The sequence below is a fragment of the Microcebus murinus genome, chromosome 2 (assembly GCF_040939455.1).
Source record: "Microcebus murinus isolate Inina chromosome 2, M.murinus_Inina_mat1.0, whole genome shotgun sequence".
Taxonomy (NCBI): Eukaryota; Metazoa; Chordata; class Mammalia; order Primates; family Cheirogaleidae; genus Microcebus; species Microcebus murinus.
Window position 1 is genome coordinate 21,593,164 of NC_134105.1, and position 22,575 is coordinate 21,615,738.

Consider the following 22,575-nt stretch of genomic DNA (forward strand, 5'->3'; position numbering starts at 1 on the left):
AGAGATCACTCTAGGAATAGTATGTACAGAGGAACAGTATGTACAGAGATATGGCAAATACTAATAGTTCAAACTGCTTAAGAATTAAAATAAACAACAGAAGCATTGCTTTCACAGGGAATAAAGAAGTAGGTTTTACGTTTGGATAGGAGTTGTATGAAAGGGCAGGGGAGGAGGAGTAAACAAAGTGCCTCAAGCAAGAGGTAGTCAAGACTACTAATGAGTCTTGTTTTAACAAGGAAGGAAAGCAACATGCATTAGCTTTTAGTCTACGCTCTAAAAATCTATGCAGTACCCTTAACTATAAATCAAAGTTCGTAAGTCATCTGCCAATGTTCATATATTTTAATTTCATCAATAGCTATCAAGTCTATGGCTTTTATGAAAATATATAAAATTTCACAAGTAACATCAAATCTCTAAAACTGACTGAATTCATAAAACACTATGCTAGGAGTCAGTTTACTGCCTATCTTAACAATGCATGAACTGCAAATTCAAATTTCTATTCAAAGGTACTGATTAAAATGTACAACATTTAAAAGCAACCAATATACTATAAGCAAGTATAAGCTTATATACTATAAGCTGCTCAATGGAGATATTCTAATTAATAACCATTCATCCTTCTTAGTGGTTCTCCTTTATGTTCCCTAGAACATTCACTGGCAATCTCCTTAAAACTAGAAAGTTCAGAGGCCATCCTAAACTCCTCCTTTTCAAAATGCAATATCCAACACCAAATCCCCACCAAGTCTCCCACCTTTGTTAGAGTTCAATCAAATGCTGAGGACTTTAACAAAATTTTTAAACATTTACAGAAGAAAAAAAATTTTTTAATTTTAAAAACACAGAAGAAGAAAAAAAAATTATCAAGTATCAAAGGAACCTTAAACAAGGATGAAAAAGAAATCAGAAGATGGAATGGCTAGAATGTCAATGACTCCCCTTTAAGTTCCAGCAATGAGAATTACAATGATTGGCTTGTGAAGACAACATACAGTTCCTGATAAAATCTAAAGACCAAAATTAAAGTGTATCAAGAGTCTCTCATTTTAATTACTATGACATAGGAGTTCAGCAAGAAAATCATACTGAAATCAGAAACTGGCAAGACAAGACAAAACAGGCCGGGCGCTGTGGCTCACGCCTGTAATCCTAGCTCTTGGGAGGCCGAGGCGGGCGGATTGCTCAAGGTCAGGAGTTCAAAACCAGCCTGAGCAAGAGCGAGACCCCGTCTCTACTATAAATAGAAAGAAATTAATTGGCCAACTGATATATATATGTAAAAAATTAGCCGGGCATGGTGGCGCATGCCTGTAGTCCCAGCTACTCGGGAGGCTGAGGCAGAAGGATCACTCAAGCCCAGGAGTTTGAGGTTGCTGTGAGCTAGGCTGACGCCACGGCACTCACTCTAGCCTGGACAACAAAGTGAGACTCTGTCTCAAAAAAAAAAAAAAGACAAGACAAAACAAAACAAAGACAAAACAACCCACAAAACAATGGCTGCTTATTAAAAACTAATGCTAGCCAGCCACAGGGGTTCATGCCAGTAATCCCAGCACTTTGGGAAACCAAGGCAGAAAGATCATTTGAGGCCGGGAGTTGGAGCTCAGCCTGGGCAACACAGTGAGGCCCTGGCTCTATATTTAAAAAAAAAAAAAAAATAGCCAGGCATGGTAATGTGTGTCTGCAGTTCTAGCTACTCAGGAGACTGAACCAGGAGGATCACTTGAGCCCTGGAGTTAGAGACTGCTATAAGCTGTGATTGTGCCATTGCACTACAGCCTGCACAACAGAATCCTTATCTCAAAACAAATGCTAAAAACTTTCACTACGGATGACAGAAAACTCTAATAAACAAATGCTTTTCATGTCCATTTTATAACAAAGGAATATGCATTGGAGAAGTCATACAACTTGCCCTAGCTGTAACCTGTTAATGTTAGAAGAAAGACCAGATCTCAAATTTTCTTTAACACCAGACATCACAATAAGGTCAGAACACAAGTTGTGAAGATAGAGCCTTATGTTCAATTCTTAACAACTTATTATTAGTGTGACCCGGGGCATACAAATTCCATTTCTTCAATCATAAAAGGAGAAGTTATGTATCTATTTATCAGAATTGGAAAAAGGAATAGAAATTATATGTAGATCACTAAGCTTTACACAAAAAGCTTTCAATAAATAGTAGTTATTGCTATTATTCTTGTTCACTGTGTTAGAGCTAATTTTAAAACACAGCAATTAATTCAGTCTTCCAAATCCACAATGACTTGGCAACCATTTAAACAAAAGTTCATCACACAAAGAAATATAGACTTATCCACAAAGAGCAGATATTAAGAAATTTACTTAATAAAGAGCACTCATTCTAACAAATTATTTACTGAATTTCCTTACATATACAGTACAAGAATTGCATCTGTTGGCAAGAAAATCATTTAATAGTTTCCAAAAAACTATTAGGACCTGTGTTTTTCCTATAACTATATAGAATCTAAAAAACTACACATATACTCTCAAAAGCAAAAAATTCTTGTTTGGATCATATGCAAACATATGAACATGGTGTTTTACCTCAAAAGACAGCTTTTATTTGACAATGTGTAGCAAAAGCCTAAATGTTCATTTCATTTGCTCCAGGAAAATTTCATTACCAGGAATTTATTTCAAGGAAAGAGTCATAGACTTATACAAAGGGCATTAATCACTCTCATTCATTTTATTTTTGACAGAGTCTCACTCTATTGTCCGGGCTAGAGTGCCATGGCATCAGCCTAGCTCACAGCAACCTCAACTCCTGGGCTCAAGCAATCCTGCTGCCTCAGCCTCCCGAGTAGCTGGGACTACAGACATGCGCCACCATGCCCGGCTAATTTTTTCTATATATTTTTTTAGTTGGCCAGTTAATTTCTTTCTATTTTTAGTAGAGACGGGGTCTTGCTCTTGCTCAGGCTGGTTTCAAACTTCTGACCTTGAGTGATCTTCCCGGCTCGGCCTCCCAGTGCTAGGATTACAGGCATGAGCCACCAGGCCCGGCTACACTCTCATTTATAACACTAAATTATTGCTAACTGAAATATCAAATATAACCAAATATAATATGTTTGTTATATGTACCTAGTAAATGTTAAATGTACCTAGTAAATTAAAAACAACACTAAATGATATGGTGAAGTATGAAATCAGAATGAAAAACCATGTGCACAGAAGTATCCCAGTTTTGTAATGAATTAAATAATAAGGCTGGAATAACTGATACCAAACATACTAATATTGGTTTTCTGATGTACGATTTTAGGGTGGTATTTTTTCTGAGTGTTTCCATTTCACTACAATTTCTAGCAATAAAGAGGTGTTATTCTAATAATCAGGAAAAATGTCTTAAAAAAAAAAAAGGATATATGTAGTTTTACTATTTACTATCCTTTCCCAACTCAATTAAAAAACTATTGCAGAGGCCGGGCGCGGTGGCTCACGCCTGTAATCCTAGCACTTTGGGAGGCCGAGGCGGGCGGATTGCTCGAGGTCAGGAGTTCGAAACCAGCCTGAGCGAGACCCCGTCTCTACCAAAAATAGAAATAAATTAATTGACCAACTAAAAATATATATACAAAAAATTAGCCGGGCATGGTGGCGCATGCCTGTAGTCCCAGCTACTCAGGAGGCTGAGGCAGTAGGATCGCTGAGCCCCGGAGATTGAGGTTGCTGTGAGCCAGGTTGACGCCACGGCACTCACTCTAGCCTGGGCAACAAAGGGAGACTCTGCCTCAAAAAAAAAAAAAAAACTATTGCAGATATGACAGGTTTAAAATTTGTATCCAATCCAATAGGTACCGTGAATAAGTAGTCTAAAAAACTAGTACCTCTCCTTTGGTGGCAAGCCACTTGCAAAACTCTGAAGTGGTCTGAAAATGGTGCCTAGCAGGCAACTACAGTATGATAAAACAAAATCAGTATGAAGACTTTGTCACCTGCTAGCTGTGTAACCCTAATTGGACAACCTTCTAAGCAGTTTTCTCATATATAAATTGAATTAGCATCATTACCCCACATAGTTACACTAAGTGCCTGACATGTAAAAGGTATTCCATAAGCAGGGTTAAATCTGAGCCTGAACTGAGATATACACACACACACACAAGAGAGAACTCCCACATTCATGATGTTTTTCTACTAGCAACAAGTATCACCTAGTAATTATATACCATGTCCAAAATTCACACATAGATGGGGTAGATTTTGTTTGCATTTACCTGCTGCTGTCCTTGTTGAGCCTGTGGGGTGGTCTGTTGATTAGCAGAATTAGTTGCTGCAGCGGCTGCCGCAGCTTGCTGCTGGAAAAGACTGGCAGGGTAGACTCCCCAGGGAGTAACTCCATAATACTGGTGAGGGACCACAGCTGGGCCTGAAAATAGTAGGAGAAAGGAAAAGAAAGTTTAGACTATTAGGAATCATCCCAGGGCTCCCAAAGACTACATACACCTGGCTCAGCAGATCCTACTATAAAACATTAACTTAGTAATATATGCTAATGCTGGCTAATCATTAATTCTCTTTTTTTAAAATAGAAAATGTTAATATAAGATCCTTATGACAAAGTCATCTAAAGTCAGTAATATACTCTAGGCCTAGAGGAAGAAGCCTGTTAAAGATACTTGAAGGGAGAATAGCTGACAGAAGTTGTAAGGAGTTGGACTAAAGAACAGATGGAGGAATTAGCCTGGGAAAAATGCAAGGTTTCCCCCTGAGAAAGAAAGGATATAAGATAGATATAGACACAAATTGTTGCTAGAAGGGAAACAAATGTAGGGTTTGTGTGTTTAAAGTGATGGAACAGAAAAGGTTCAGATGTATCCTGTTTTCAATGGTAAGAATGGCACCTGAGGTGATTAATAGGTACTGGAATCCGGTGCTTCAGTAACTCCAGAAACATAAAAAATCTATCTGAATTCTGACAACAAAACCCAGATACTCAACTGAACCCTCAAATGCTCAATTTCAAAGAGGTCTAATTTTCCTATTACTAAAGCCACAAAAGTCATTCACCCCATCTACATTCAGACATTGATTTTTGAAAATTTTAAATTTAAGTCAAAGTTAAACACACCAAAAAAACACAAAAAATGTAACACCTTGACTTGTTGAGTAAAACAGGTATACAGGTTGAGTATCCTTTATCTGAAAATCTTGGGACAAGAAGTGTTTTCAGATTTTGGAATACTTGCACATATATAAAAATAAGTTGGGGAAGGGACCCAAGTCTAAACACCAAATTCATCTATGTTTTATATACACCTTAGCCTGAGGGCAACTGTATCTTTTCCCTTGGGGACACTATATAAATTGCATGGTGGGCACTTGCCATCATACGAGGTTTAGCACTTGATGCATCACATGAGGTCAAGTGTGAAATTTTCCATTTGTGGCATCATTTTTGTGCTCAAAAAGTTTCAGATTTTGGAGCATTTCATACTTTGGGTTTTCAGATTAGGGATGTTCAACCTGTAATAAGTGTTAGGAGTGTGGCCATACCTACCTTGAAAAGATGGGTTGCAACCTACACTGACAGTCCCCAAAGGCTCCCCCAAAAGCCAACAAAGAGAACCTCTACTGGGCACAGGCTACTACTACTATAAACATTTATATTACTTTAAATTTCCTCAACTGACATATCTACTACTTTAGCCTGGTCACCTGGACCTAAGATTGAATTTAGAAAAACACCCCAGGGTGATCAACTGAGCTTGGTTCATAAGGATGCCTGCTTCAATTCCTATGTGATTAACACCCTACAAAAATACACAGAGCCACAGTTTGGGTAGTTAACATTTCGTGTCATGTGTGAAAGCACTTGAGTCATTTTCAGTCTAGCTCAGCTGATGTGTACAAAAACCAAGATTCTCAATACCAAACTATCATCTCAGTGATGGCAAATGTGTCATCCCTAACACCAGTTCTTTGTTTCAAGTAACATATATTAAGTTAGTAGAGGGAAGGACTTCTAAACAAAGTACAGAAAACGACAATTCAAGATAAGATAGGCATTCTATATAATGTAGTGTGTAGTGCATGCATGGGTGCTGCAGTTAAATCTGGTTCACGTCTCAACTCTACAATATTTAAATTGTGTGAGCTCAAATAAGACAGCTATCTGAGCTCCAAATGTCTAATCTATAAATTCATCATTTGACAACAAATGTGAAAAGAAAAGCACCTGGGACAAAGCCTGACAAATAGTTAAGTGTTCAATAAATATTAATGGTGGTTAGCGGAGATCATTCTCCTAGGAAGAGCTTTCTATTTTCCCAAAGACGGAGAGGTGAGTCAGGGCAGGGGGAGAGGAACCTATATTAAATATGTTCCTACCACAACAATGCCAAAATGTAAATAATTCTAAATATCTAAGAAATGCTATGCTGAATTTGAGGTCATAATTGCAAACTATAGGCTATATAATAAGTGAAATCTCATAGAAATATTTAGTCATGATTAGCATGACTTGCTGGGATCTGCCCCCAAAGAATATTTACATTGAAAGACTTTTTTTTTGTCCTATTGTTGAATTCAATTCCCCATACATTTATGGCCCCACTATGGTGACAGCAACTATGCCACACAGAATCAAGTAACAAACGTGCCTGCCTTGAAAGATTCGGTCTCAAAGAGGAAGAAAAAAAAGTCATGTATACATCCAAAAGCAAATAAAAACAACACTGTGATTAGTGATAGCAAAACAATACCAAATAGTTAGCAAGGAAGTCTTCCTAGGTGACAAAGCCAGCTAAGGAGCATCACAGGCAAACAATGGGAAAAAGGGTTTACCACAGAAGACAAAGGAGACCATCGTGTCCAAAAACAAAGGACTAAACCAATGCAGTATCTGCAGCAAACTAAAATCAGATCAGTATTGCTACAATGTATACTGCGAGCACACAGTAGTCAATTAGGAAGGGAATACAGTGGTGCATATATACAGACCTCTATGAGTGATGGAGAGAGAGACCCCTATGTATAGTGGGTCCCAACCCTAGCTAAAACCTTAGAATTACCTGGCAGCTACTTAAAACTGCTAATTCCAAGAAACAGCACACCACCCCCCAAGTAGGTTGTAATGATCAGCCATGTTTGATAACAATGGAAGTATGACATCATTAGAATGGAAAAAAGAGAAACTAACAAGGGATTTAAGCAGAAGGGTGAAAGGGTAATAAGATCTGTGTTTGAAATCATTTTCTTAAACAATTTAGAAGGGTGGAGGAGGGGAAAGAGGCAAGGAAATCAGAAATATGTTAGGAACACCAGCATAAGAACCTGAACTATAGTAGACTACTACAGTTAGTAGGAGACCTGGGCAAGAGGAGAAATTTCCAAAATATAAATGAGCAACTAGTGGCTCCACGGATCGAAAATACCTACGTGCAAGGGACAGGTGACTAATTTGCCTTTGAACATGTTCAAATCTGAAGAGGCCTGTGTTACAGCTAAGGAGAGACATCCACTCTAGTACTATATCCACTCAGCAGAAATCTCCACTGGAAACATGGATTTGGGAAAGAGTATAAAGAATGCATGCCCATCTCAAATAACTTTTTAGCAGGTGAGAAATCCCTCATGCAGCAGAAATGTCTCACCTAGTGTCGCTGCTGCAGCCAATCCAGCTGTGTAGGGGTCCGTCCCTGGGGGAGCAGCGCTGATGATGTATGGATTGGGGACAAACGCAGCGGGAGCTAAACCTGCTGAAAACATACCTGTCAGTAAAAACAAATTTGACTAAAACTGCAGCCCTACCGAATACCTATACAATTTAACTATTTATTCCAAACTGTAGATGAGGAAAAAAAGAAAAGAGAAGATAGGATAGGTTGAGAACAAAGAATAATTTTAAAAAGATAAATAATCCCTATACTAAAGATTATGGTGAAATTTATGCATAGTCTTTTTTTTAATGACTAGTCAAGAAATACTTAAACTAAAACTGTTTATACAGTTTTAAATTCAGTACAACTTCTAAAAGACTAAAATTATAACAGGCTAAAATCGATCAATTTAAATGATTTTTGCAAATTGGGATGAAGAGAAGTTATTTATTACCATTTAAAACATTTTACAAACAGTTTTCCTCCAATAAAATGTATGAGTATTTACAGACTACCATCTACAACTATACAATATTACACCCAGGCAAAGGCCATTATGCTTGGCCTTAATTTATCTAGGTTGGAAGCAAGTTTTTTCTTCCACAGCATACCACTTCCAAGACTGGCAATCTCCTTTCTACTCAATCATGCCATTTCAGCACATTAAAAAAGAAAAAAAAAAAAATTCTACTTCCACTTGTTTATACTTAATACACTTTTTTTCAAAGAGACCTTAAGAAGGTCCAGGGGAGAAAGGTCCAGGCAGAAGAGTAAAATATCTGTCAAAACTTTAACAACAGCTACAGCAAAAGAGCAAAGTTACTTAAAATCCAGTAATTATATGTGAACACTTTTTAGATTTTTCAATGCATACTGCTTGGAAAATAGATTTATAGGTACTACTTGCTCATTGTAAGATGAGAAGTTGATGTATTAAGTCTATACAACCCCAAATTATTTCATCAATTTCATCCAAATCTTACCCAAAGAGCTGTTAGTTACTACTATATGTAGTAAATACTTTAAATTTTGAAACAGCTGAGGTAGGTCAATGGCTGAATACTAAGGAAATTATATGAGCTCAGGTCTAGACGGTATGTCAAAAATAAAGAATGTCAACTAGAGACAACTGGACAAGAGGCAGAGGGCATTTCTGGACTTTTATAACTGGTCTAAATTACTGGGTTTCACAGCATCCAGTTAGCCTAAAACAGTGGCCACACCTATAACAGAAGAGCTACAGGTTTAAGGACTTACCAATATGCGGCTGGTGAGCAGCTGCTAGTGCATACTGCTGCTGCTGGGCAGCTGTCAACTGCTGGACAGCAAGCGCGTTAGGTCTTTGGAACAGCTGAGGTAAGAGGAAAGACATAGTGTGGTTAGGAAAACTGTCTCCTGAAATAACGTTAAAACCTGTCTGACTAAAAATTTCAATAAACTCTTGTTTAGGCATGATACTTTAACAAAAATTAGTGTTCTCATACTCTCCTGCATTCCCATGGGATCACAATGCTTCATAGTTCTGTTTTCCCTCTCTTTACCTCAATTGTGCACCAAGTTCCCATGGGCTGAACGTTTCACAAGTGACATGTCCCCTGAACCACACGCATACATATTTATATGCAAAAGCCCTAATAGTTATCAACAGGTCCTGCCTGATCCAAGACACACTTAAAAATTAGACAAATGTACTACAAACAAAATGATATGCCACATTGCTCCCAGTGTTAAATCTTCCTTCAAGTCTTTCAAGATTCCACAAATATTTTGAATTAATCCTCACCTACTCACATGTTGGAGAATATGAAAAGTGTTCACTTTATCCTCTAGGCTACCTCTCCTGGGAAATTAGTATTGGATACTCTACTCAACTAGTGGCTTATCCTGATGAGTATATGAGCCAACTGCCCAACTTTCAGAGTCTCTTAGAATACCTATTCTTTGTATGTAGAAAATAAAACAAGTATAGCTGCTACTAACAAAACTTGGATTGTGAGCTCATAGCTGGCACATTTCTTAGTTCCCAAGAAAAGGGAAAAAATTCAAAGGCCTTAAAACTAAGAATGTCTCAAGATTCTACATTAATAAAGTCAATCATTCACGCATTCATTCGACAAATATTATGAAACAAATGATACTTGCTAGGCACTGTGCAAGGAACTAGGGATACAATAGTGAATAAAACAATACATAATCCCTGCCCTTATGGAGATTATACTTTAGCATGAACAGTACTGGTACAAAGAAAGGGGATGCTGCTGGTAACCTGATTTTAGATAGCCTTGATTGGCCTTCTTATAAGGAGTCATACTGAAGACTTCAGTATTTGCTGAAATCAGACTAAAAGCACTTACTGAAGGAACCTCCCTGGACAGGACCTTCAACCTACCTGCTCTTTCTACAGGATTTTTCAATAGCTCAGCTGACATCACTGGATGATGTATAACAGATACCATGGATCTTGAATTACAGATGTCCTCATAAAGAGACCTGATTGTTTCAGACATTAGGAGATACTGTCATTCCACCAACTCAGCTTAATTATTGTCATGACTAGACTTAACGTTATCCCCGGTGGTGGAGAGACTTATCCTGTGATCTGGCTACCTCTATGCCTCAAATGTTATCAGGAGGCTAGTTTTAAATAACAAAAAGTGAATACCGAGAACATATTGGCTGACTTTACCTATTAGCTCTCTTTTTATATATATGCCTCTTTCTAAAAACCAGAGTAGGCTGGGCATAGTGGCTCACGCTTGTAATCCTAGCTCTCTGGGAGGCCAAGGTGGGAGGATCGCTCAAGGTCAGGAGTTCGAAACCAGCCTGAGCAAGAGCAAGACCCCGTCTCTACTAAAAACAGAAAGAAATTAATTGGACAACTCAAAATATACAGAAAATATTAGCTGGGCATGGTGGTGCATGCCTGTAGTCCCAGCTACTGGGGAGGCTGAGGCAGAAGGATCACTTAAGCCCAGGAGTTTGAGGTTGCCGTGAGCTAGGCTGACGCCATGGCACTCTAGCCCAGGCAACAGAGTGAGACTTAAAAAAAAAAAAAACCCCAGAGTAAAATTAGTCCTTGCTTTTATAGTACTAATGTCAAAAGTAATTATGTACAGATTTCAAAATTACTTGTTTTATATTTTGAAAGGTTAAGAAAAACTTCGTTATGATGCTGGTAAAAAAGGGAAAAGACAGTACTGCTTTATAGGCATTCATAAAATATCAAATCTTAAAAAGAAATAGAGAAACTGAATCTGACGAACATATCAGAATACATGTCCACTCCAGTCACTACTACTTAGTACCTACAACCTTGTGGTTTTTGTTAACATTTAAGTTTTTCCTTAAAAAAAAAAAAAAAAAACAGTGTCACACCATATGCCTACCAACAGGAGGCAGTCCACTCAAGAGGTGCAGCCAGGAGGCAGAAAACAACTAAAACTGTAGAAAGTTGACTTGAAATTATTTCCAAGGTTGTAAAAACAACTCATAGTTCCACTAAATATCTAATGTCTCTTCAGTGGGTCTCTAGAATGATCCTGGCATAAAACCTTTTGAAGCATTTAACATCATCTCAGACACTGCTTATGCTACCTTCCTTCTATCCCTCTTTGCCCTGCTGCAAACAAAATATTCGATTCAACAAACATTTTTTGACCACCTATTATTAGTTTGGCACTGTGATATGGAGCTGGGGAAATAAAGATGGTGTGTTCAGAATATAACTCTTAAGGATATCTTAACCAAAAACAAGAGTCTGATGCCATTCCATCTGACTTTCATAATATGTGTGCTATATCTGTAAATGTATTAAATACACAGTGTGTGTGAATATCATACAAGTAACCATTCCATCTAACATTAGCTTGTGGTTATCATCATGTTACCACATTTTTAAAGTAAGGACTGTTACTTTTAACTAAAAGCACACAGCCCTATAAGAGTCCACATATAGCTGATGTTTGAGAGCTGATTAATATTTTAGTGATCATGGTGAATAAAAAAGTATTTTCTTGAGAACAGTCTGCAGTAAACAATTTAACAAAGTAAATTATGCATCTACAGCAGGCAGATTTGATTATAGAACAGATTACAGCAATTCTGGCACATTCTCTTTATGTAAATGGTACAATATTAACTGGAAATACAGAGTATTCAAAACAAAATTGGATAATTGGCAAGTGATGGATTCAAAGAATCCTGAAAAACTCACACAAATGCCATCTGCTGGGCAAAGTGCTGAGCTCTGTTAACATTTTCATGGTTTTCACAAAATAAGTCAACACTCCGTAACTGAGAAACAAAATACCGTAAGAGTTGGGGGAGATGATTATTTAAAGGTTGGTATAATGATGCACGTGCCACTGTCGATCACAATTCTCCAGGTAGAATTCATAAGTTGTTCAAGAGTCTGAATGAGGGGGGAATATATCAGCTACTTCAGGCACATCTAGGTTTCTACTAAATAATGAAGGCATAATTAACGAGTTTTTTTTTTTTACTCCCTTCTATATCATTTACTACATAAGCATATAAAAGAAACCCTACACCTGAGGTCCACAAAGCCAGGGCTGAGGCCCAGTACCAGTCCATGGCAAGTAATGGGCCACTGGTCACTGCATGAGCTCCTTATCACCCTCCCCCCATCCATGTGACCCCACTCCCCCAACCTCAGTCTGTAGAAAAATTGTCTTCCATAAAACTGGTCCCTGGTGCTAATAAGGTTGGGGACCACTGCCCTACAAGATTCTTTTTCCAGAAAGGAATTTGGCCAAAAACACCCAACACAGTGACTGACATGCAGCTGATATCTTATAAAAGATAGCTACTACTATTATTACTGTTGTTATAACTGTTGGCATAAAAGCACTGTTGAACAATTTCCTGAATCTGGAGAAATAACGCCTAAATATGAAGTTAGCAAATGTGAATGACTATCCTTCTTCACCTCCCAATAAAATACACTGCCAGCCCAGACTTTTCACCAGTTTAAGGAAATATACATAGTAGACAGGGGGTAGGAGCACAAACTGAAAAGGCCAGGCTGCTTTGGCTCAAATATTAATGCTACCACTGACTTCCTCTGTGACCTGATACAAGTGACAATCTCTCTGTGCCTCATTTTCCTCCTCTCTGTAATAACACAATAAAGATATATGTAACACAAAGTTGTTATGGGAATTAAAATTAACACACATAAAGCACTTACAACAGCCCTTTATGAAATATTCTTTCTGATAAATGGCAACAGTGCCCTTGCGCACATAGCCCCTTCTGTGAGTCACCCCTTACAGTTCCTCCCCCCACGCCCCCAGCAAGGCAGCCCAAGCACACCAATAGCAGAGGGCAGGATTCTTCTAAGTCTGTGTTAGGAGTCAAAACCTCACCGTACCAGGAGCACTAATTGCTATCAGCAGGTCACAAAGATAACAGGGAAGGAAGAAAACCATTTTGTTTTTGTTGATGATGAGTACTTTTTACATTATACTGCTTTCCCAAAAAGGCTATAAATATAATTGAATTTGAAGATGAGATAACTCCACATATCAAAACTTGTAATCCTAGCACTCTGAGAGGCCGAGGCGGGTGGACTGTTTGGGCTCAGGAGTTCAAAACCAGCCTGAGCAAAAGTGAGATCCCATCTCTACTAAAAATAGAAAGAAATTAATTGGCCAACTAAAAATATATTTAAAAAAATTAGCCGGGCATGGTGGCGCATGCCTGTAGTCCCAGCTACTCAGGAGTCTGAGGCAGGAGGATCGCTTGAGCCCAGAAGTTTCAGGTTGCTCTGAGCTAGGCTGACACCATGGCACTCTAGCCCAGGCAACAGTGTGAGACTCTGGCTGAAAAAAGGGGGGAGGAGGGCTCTCTCTTTCTAGTACAAGGTCCAAAGGAAACAAGTTGGAGCTAGAAACCAAAATAATAGATATATTCATAGCTTGTACAACATGATCTTTAGCAAGTCTGTAAACTTCACTGTGTCTTAATTTTCTTATGTGTAAAAATAAAATAGCTGCGCTACCTCATGGAGTTGTTGTCAGGATTAACAGAGGAAAATCCCTTCAAAACACCATTATATCAATGGTGGGATTATAAAATTTTAAGAATTTGGAATTTGGAGTCATTTCTCAGTACATTAGATTTGTGAAAGCTTGGTAGTACTATTTGAAGCTTCCAGATCAAAGTCCAATTTTCACAGGGTTATGTGAACAACTGTAATGATTAGCTAATGATTATAATCATTTTTGGTTTAACAGACACATATAAACCATGCTAAATTTAAAAAAATCTTCACATTTCTTTGGAAGATGAAGAATCTGATTCTAAAATAAATGATTTCTAACTAAGGTCTTAGGGAAAAACAAAATGTAACTACTCCACCAACTATATTAGTATCTTTTGAGAAAAATTTTACCAGAAATAACATTTGAGCAAAGTCAAAAAACGATAAAGGTAAGCTTCAACTGACCAAATTACTAACCAAAGTCAGTTCTTTGTCAGTAACTATACACAATACTAAAAGAATAATCATTTGTAAATTTAAAAGAAAGTTGAGAACATTAAATACCTGAATTAAAATTCTGCACACGTAAGGCCTCACAAAAATGACATTTAATCACTACCACACTTTAAAAGCAAACGTATGCTAATTTCCACTCCCATCTAACTACAACTGCAGGAATGAATATAGTACTTCAACTATCATTTTTGGAACACTGTTTCTTTGTTAAAATTCATGCTCAACAGGTGAGAGTTTTAGTACAACAGTATACAATTTTATAAAGCATGCCACATTAGGCTATTTTTAGGTAAACTGAATTCTAAATAAAGAACATCAACAATGTAATTTATCTATACTGATAATAATCACAGCTTTGGTTTCCACTACACAGCTATAATATAATGAAACCAATAATAATTTTCTAAACTATATTTAGGGAAATATAAATAGGAAATTGCATAGCTCTTTATAAAAAATAAAGAATATGGCCAGGCGCAGTGGTTCACACCTGTAAATGCTAGCACTCTGGGAGGCCGAGGCGGGCAGAATGCTCGAGGTCAGGAGTTCAAAACCAGCCTGAGCAAGAGTGAGACCCCGTCTCTACTATAAATATAAACAAATTAATTGGCCAACTAATATATATAGAAAAAATTAGCTAGGCATGGTGGCACATGCCTGTAGTCCCAGCTACTCAGGAGGCTGAGGCAGAAGGATAGCTTGAGCCCAGGAGATTGAGGTTGCTGTGAGCTAGGCTGACGCCATGGAGCTCACTCTAGCCTGGGCAACAAAGTGAGACTCTTTCTCAAACAGAGAGGAGAGGAGAGGGGGGGAAGAGAGAAGAGAAGAAGAGAAGAAGAGGAGAAGAGAAGAAGAGAAGAAGAGGGGAGGGGAGGGGAGGGGAGGGGAGGGGAGGGGAGGGGAGGGGAGGGGAGGGGAGGGGAGGGGAGGGGAGGGGAGGGGAGGGGAGGGGAGCGAGAAGAGAGAAAAGAATGAATATGGCCAAGGCGTGGTGGCTCACAGGTTCAAGACCATTCTGAGCAAGAGGGAGGCCCAGTCTCTACTAAAAATAAAAAAATCAGCCAGGCAGAGTGGTGTGCACCTGTAGTCCCAGCTACTTAGGAGGCTGAGGCAGGAGGATCGCTTGAGCCTGGGAGTTGGAAGTTGCTATGAGCTAGGCTGACGCCACGGCGCTCTCAGTCTCATGGTGTGAGATTGTCTCCCAAAAATAAAAAACAAAATAAAAAGAATATGGCTGAGCACGGTCACACATATAATCCCAGCACTTTGGGAGGCCAAGGCAGAAGGACAACTTGAGCCCAGGATTTGAGACAAACCTGGGCAACATAGCAAGACCCTGTCTCTACAAAAAGTATTTTTAATTAAAAAAATACTGCTAACAAATGACACAAGATGGTATGAACATATATATTATGCATGAACTGTTCAAGACTGTTTTCCAGGATTAACAAGACAATGAGGGGAAAGACAAAAGGGAGAATACTCCAGAGACAGCAAAGAGCATTTCAAGCTGACAAAATACTCTAAATTAGGGCTTTTTAACCCAGGATCTTTGTACTTGGGTAGATAATATTGCATCTTTATTTTCATTAACATCTACCTGAAATTTAGCACGTTCTTCAATTATGACTGTATCCAACAAACCACATTAACATTAATAATATACCTGTGACTTTATCACAAACAGAAATTACACATATATATTTTCATGTTACAATTGTTATAGACATCTCAAAATCTTGTTTATGCTCATTATGATAGTTGGTACACCTGCTTATATTTCATGCATTGTATGATAAAGCAACTATACCATTAAGTTTATTTTTAAATGTCTTGACAGCTACTTTCACATAATTGGTTTCCTTTGTAATCCCACCTTACACTATACATTTTAAAACATTACTCTGAGAAGCAGTCCACAGGATTCACCTAACTGCTGAAGGAGTTCATGGCACAAAAAAAGGTTAAGAACTCCTGCTCTTATAAATAAACTTTAGGAGGGTTAAATTCAGAATGATTAACATTAACCAGACAAGTAACTGAACTATCCAAAACCCAAAGTATCACAATTAACAATGAACTAAGTTTGCAATGATCTAAATTGAAAATTACCTTTTCCCTACTTGCAGGCTGCTCCAGGTTATTTAGCTCACTATAAGCTGATACTAAGTTTTATGAAACCAGCTTATTACACTAAATCAAAGCCCTGATTGAAGGGAAACAGGACGAGAGAGGAAATTATTTGTCAATTCCCAAACCAGATTCCCCTCATAAAAGTCACAAATATAGCTACTCTACCATTTGTAGTTGCTTATTTAAGAAAGTCAAAAGAAAAGAGCAGAACGTGCAAAACAGTATGTGCCACACTAGATATCTAGTTCAACCCTCACAATCATCAGTACTATCTGCAACTTACACCTTGCTCCCCACTGGCCTCTAAGACCTGGACTCTATTATCAAATGCACCTGCCTCCTTATCCTCTTCTACCTTCGCCTTTTACTCTAATCAGCCTAGGACCATAGTCATTCTCAGCTCCATACCTCTGTTCTCTGACCTGCAACAAAATATATCCCACCTGTCCTTTAAAATCAGTTGAATGCAACCTTGGTCCTCATCGAGCCCTCTCCTGGTCTGATAGCACTTGGAATCCACCAGTTTAGCACTTGGTTCCTCAAATATTCCACAACTGTTTCATGTAGAACCCAAGGTTCCTGGATGAACACAATAGTCAACTGATTGATATGGGTAAGAGCATGTCTAAAACTGCTACTAAACTAACACTACACATAAAAAAAAAAACTAAACCATGATAATTACGTCACTCCTCTTTTAAAATGTCTTGTCATTGTATGCAGACAGCACAGCAAAGTTGGTAAGGCACACAACACTAACTGTTCACTATTCACTTTTCTTCAACCTAAACTACCAGCCAGATTGGCCGTTTCTACATTATCTACTGAACACATATATCTGTTAATTTCCAATTTCAAGCCTTTAGTTTTACTACTTCCTCCACCAGAATTTTCATTTTCTTGGTGTATAAACAAGTCTTTCAAGACACAGCTAAAGAACTACCTTTGCCACAAGGCCTTCCTTCCTGGAGACCAGAGTACACTCTGCCTTATTCTAGGGTTCCTAGGACCATCAGGAATGGTCTCATCACTTGTCACTGAGTACTTCCTTGCACTACTTAGATGGCAAAACAAGTCACAATGACTAAATTGAGAGCAACTGAAGGTGCACAAAGGGAATCTTGCTCTATTCATGAAAAATATGCTTGCCTATAGATGAAGACAAAAGATGTGAAAAGAAGGTTATAATATGTAGCTCACAGATCTGTGATCCCACTGACATTATCTACAAAATCTGGTATCAAAAGAATTCTGTATTGTTTTCTGATGCAAGGAATCATAACTTTTGATCAGATGGCAAAAGAGTGACACTATAAAGGTTAAGCTCTGATCCAAGAAGTAACTTCCTGGGTATCATACAGCAATATTATATGATTGGATATTACACAGTAATATAATTGTAACTTTCCAGTAATATCCAGTAACTTTCCTGGGTATATACGGTATATTTATAAATGAGGAATAAACTAGTATGCTAGATCTAAAGGATACACATATTAGAAAACATAGTAGGCCTCAAAGACTAGCCTCCAAACCTCTTGAAAGGATAGTTTCAAATTTTAATATTGGGAAATATATTAGATACAGGGGATAAATTAAGATATTGTAATAGGAATAGGGAAATGTCCCCTGAAAATTCGGTTTGCTAAAGCAATGAATGCAGAGGACACAGAGGGAATACGGTCCAGTCCCTGCCCTCAAAGAGCTCACAATCTAGCAAGGGCTATTAGAGAAGTAACCACAACACAAGGCAGAACAAAATAACTCCTTTTCTTAATGGTAACAGAAAGTTCAAAGGAGACAGATATAAGTTTTTGGTTTGGAGATCAAGAAAGGAAGGCTAACCTGTCATGGAATTAAGTTTAAAAAAAAAAGAAAAGAAGGCAAAAGTGTTAAACCTTCAAGAATGAGATGGATTTAAATTAGAAATGGAAAATGGAATAAAATGAAATAAAAAGCAAAAGGGTACGAAAGGATGGAGGAATAAAATGTAAAAAACAAACATCAATTTCCCAGAGAAAAATCTTCCTTCTTAACAACTACTAGCTGTTATACATGAGCCTCAGGGAAGTTGAGATACTTCAAGTCTTAGGCCAATGGTCCCCAGGTATGCTACTAGGGGACCCAGTACAAGAATGTGTAAAACACTCTACTCAGAAAAGCAAGCCATGGAATAAAACAAAAACTATCACATAACAGTGATATATCTATGTAAAACTGTGTTGCAGTAACCAAGATAATGTAGGGAAAACCCTAACCCAACAATAAATTAACTTTCAGAATAATGTTTATTTTCAAAAACTGCTGAAATGAGATACATGATAAAGGCATCCTTGGTTTTATATTTCTGAATAAGTGATTGCTTTGATATAATCATGCTAGCTATTTGTGACTATGCAGAAGTACATTTCTGTTCAAGTTCTAATAACTGTCCAGCCTCCAAGAACACTGGTAAAATTATTTTGAAACAAGAGATCAATAAATCAAAAAAGAATCCCAACTCTATTTATAAAGTAATGAACAATTAAATGAAAAAACTAGATTTTTGTTCTTAAGAGATTTGAAACAAACTCTTCTCAAATCACATGGACAGGGTTAGATTGGGGAAACAGAAGCTAAGAACCAAAAATGACCATAAAGAAAAGGCACAAAAAAACCAATTCCTGGCCGGGCGCGGTGGCTCACGCCTGTAATCCTAGCACTCTGGGAGGCCGAGGCGGGTGGATTGCTCAAGGTCAGGAGTTCAAAACCAGCCTGAGCGAGACCCCGTCTCTACCATAAAAATAGAAAGAAATTAATTGGCCAACTAATATATATATATATAAAAATCAGCCGGGCATGGTGGCTTGTGCCTGTAGTCCCAGCTACTTGGGAGGCTGAGGCAGGAGGATGGCTTGAGCCCAGGAGTTTGAGGTTGCTGTGAGCTAGGCTGACGCCACGGCACTCACTCTAGCCTAGGCAAGAAAGCGAGACTCTGTCTCAAAAAAAAAAAAAAAAAAAAAAACAATACCTACGGGGAGGTAGACATACACACTGGAAACTACAGGGAGAACAATGTACACTTTAGTTTACTCGCTAGAAAAAAGAATTTGTTAATTAAATCTTATGTAAATATGCACATCATTCCCTAAAGGGATTTCTTTTGGTAAACTATTTATGGTTATCAATCAAAAGCCATTTAATATCAACTAGTGAAATAATGACCAAAGGAACAACATGGTATAACTAATCTGCAAAGACCATAAGGAAATTTCTCCATAGATACAGAATTTCTACACTTTAAAATGAGATTCTAACCTTTCAATCCTAGAAGTCTGTTTATGAATCAGTCTGAAACTAAGAAAATGACAGAAATTCATAGTCCATCAAACTGCTTCTGCCACAAGGGAGAACTTGTAGTACTTAACAAGACCAGGAAACAACCTGCCCTCTTTTTATAATCCAAACAGCTGATTTTCCTTTAAAAAAAAAAATTAAACAGAAGGATCAAACAGCCCTAGATTTAGTCCTACACTATGATTTTAAAAACAGAGGGCACACATACAAAATTTTCCTTATGAATAAAGAGCCAAGTAATTTCACAGCAGATTTAGTACTGAGTGGTTTGTGTGTAAGTGTGCATGTGCATGTGTGTGTTTTCCCCTAATCACATTCTAACCATTTTTAATCTAAAATCATTAAATTAAAAGACATAACTGATAAGATGACCTGGCACTATAGTCCTGACAGCGGTAGACAGTAGAGTTTACTATTTTAAAAACAAAGCAAACTGCAAGCATCACAACCACATATATCTTCAGAGAAATTAATTTAGCGTCCAAGAGGGTTGTAATGTACCTGTTATAACAGGTATCACAACCTCACCATTCCCCAGGTGTTGGGGAAAGAGTAGAGCCAAAGGAAGTACAGAGCAGGGTGGTCTCTTGCCTCAGCATGGGGATGAGCTTCATGAGGAGAAAGACATAGAGGCTTTGTAAACCTAAGTCACTACTAGGTAAATAAAGGCTGGCTATGAATAGCCTAAAATAATGCCACCCTTCCCCCATCCCCCCTTCCTTAGTTACTTGAACAAAGTGCTGGCTGGAGGGAGAGTAGAGAGGGTGACAGAGACACACACAGTACCTGTTGTTGAGAATTGTAGTCAAAAAGTCCCACAGTTGCTGCTGCTGAGTCCACAGGTACCTGCGTGCCTGAATAATCAAACTGAAGAGGCTCCATGCCCACATGTTCCATAGGGTCCAAAGGGACACTCTGGGACTCCATGTTGGAGAAATCCTCCACAGGCTTGGCACCATTGGTGCTGGTCAGCTGGGCTAAACCCTCAGAACCATTCTGGTTTGGACCCAGAAGATCCACTTCATTAGCAGAGTTCTGGCAATTACCAGGGGTACGGCTAAACAGAGAAAGTAAAGGGCATTAAACCTTATTTTGAGTGGGGAGGGACACTACAGCAACCCAAGTTTAAGGACAATGTCCTTGCTATAACTCATTATCAATAGTACTTAAAATGACTTCTATAAAATAACCAGAGATCCTTTATGGTGCTTACAGGATTATATCCTCTAAAAATGATTCTTCTATTGCTTGCTTTTCCACCTAACCCACCCCTTAAATTCACATTAACTGCTATTTAATGATAATCCCTTTAACAACGAGTCCAGAGTTAATAAACACTGGATGAACTGGAAAACTCAATGTCTATGCCATCCATGAAAACAGAGATCCCAAAATTCAGGTTGCAAAATATGCAACCTGAAATATCCTTGCAAAATATCCCCAAAGCAACATCTACTCTTTAAATATAGTTTAAATTTTTCCAATGGAAAAATTCAGTTTTCAGGGGAAATTCCATATCTCAGAATGATCCTAATGACACTGTTTTTACATATTATTGGTATTACTGGCAAATGCTAAAACTATCCCCCCTTCTAAGAAACCAGAAGAAGCAAATCATTTAAAAGTTATACAAAATAAATTTATTAGGGTATGCCCCTGCTAGGGAGACAATTCTAAAACTTAAAAGTAATGTCAGGATATAATTTATCATCTAAACCAGGACACTCCTAAGAGCAAAACAGGGCAATGCTGACAATTATCCTGGGACACAAGTATAAAAAAGTACTATTCTAGGTAGCCCAGAATATATCATTACCTTATATAAAAGGATTACAAGATTATATGATCCAAAATGAGATTAATATATTATTATATTATACACAGGGGAGGGTAGTGTGTGGCTATATTCAATGCCCTTCATCTCTAAAAATCCTGTAGTTGGTACATAATAATGGTATTGTCATATTCCTTCTCTCTCTTCACATCCACACACACACAAACAACACACCACACCACACCACACGACCACCACCTGCCCTCTGTTAAATACCACAAAATATAGCTACAAGCTGCTGGATTTAGGGTGAGAGGCCACCTGAACTCATCTGAAAAGACCTTAGGTAGTATTTATTACCCTGTGCCTCAAATTTCTTTCAAAGATTGTAATTCCTTACACGTGCAAGATACAAAAATTACATTACCAAAACTTGTTCTACAAATGATGATGCAAATACATTTTAATTTTGTCTTTGGTAGATATTAGGATAAGCAGGATAGGTGTGTGGGTAGGTGTGTACACATACATACACACACATAAGCTTTAGACTGACATTAAAATTATTCAAAATTAAATATTCTCTCTGTATATTACTGAACAAGAATTTTTATAGATTTTTTAATTAAGAGACAGGATCTGGCTATGTTGCCCAGGCTGGTCTGGAAGTCCTGGGCTCAAGCAATCCTCCCATCTCAGCCTCTCAAGTAGCTGGGACTATTGACCGTGTGCCACCACACCTGGCTAAACTATAAACCGTAACTAAAGGTCACCTACATAAATAAAGAATACTTGCCAACTGTGGAAGACAAATATACATTATTTTAATATTGTATATATTAAATTGTGAAATGAAACCTGCAAATCAACCATGACCAGAGATGGGATAAGAGGCATCCACTGAAGGGATATGATTAAGAACAAGTCATTTAAGCTGCATCTCTGGTACTTCAAAATGAGGAAAATGATAACTGACCCACCTACAAGAAGCATATGAGACTCAAATGATATATTATGCAAGTTCTCCACTGTTTTTCCCTCTAACATAGCAGAGGGATATAACACTTCCATTAGTAAACCATGACTCTTTAATATAGCGATTTGGGAGAATCTTAAGAAAAGTTCCAAGCCATCTATCCCAGGTGATTTTGTTATTTGAGAATCAC

The 22,575-nt window shown here is 37.9% G+C and overlaps 1 protein-coding gene and 1 non-coding gene across 16 annotated transcripts in view; both read right to left on the reverse strand.

The window, feature by feature from the left end:
• PUM1 (pumilio RNA binding family member 1) overlaps window positions 1-22,575 on the reverse strand; it is a 137,771-nt gene that overhangs the window by 38,751 nt on the left and 76,445 nt on the right. For 6 of the 15 annotated variants that reach the window (XM_075995966.1, XM_012757317.2, XM_012757325.2 and 3 more), the window contains exons 7-10: window positions 20,422-20,692; window positions 8,904-8,997; window positions 7,641-7,757; window positions 4,263-4,414 (exon numbers count right to left, since the gene is read on the reverse strand). In XM_075995966.1, the coding sequence (XP_075852081.1) occupies window positions 4,263-4,414; window positions 7,641-7,757; window positions 8,904-8,997; window positions 20,422-20,692 (634 nt within the window). The remainder of the gene's footprint in view (window positions 1-4,262; window positions 4,415-7,640; window positions 7,758-8,903; window positions 8,998-20,421; window positions 20,693-22,575) is intronic. The other 9 variants (XM_020280410.2, XM_012757321.2, XM_012757320.2 and 6 more) reach the window with 5 other exon arrangements.
• LOC142869832 (small nucleolar RNA SNORD103/SNORD85) lies at window positions 5,876-5,964 on the reverse strand. Its single transcript, XR_012918384.1, has one exon. It is a non-coding gene; the product is annotated as a small nucleolar RNA SNORD103/SNORD85 (small nucleolar RNA).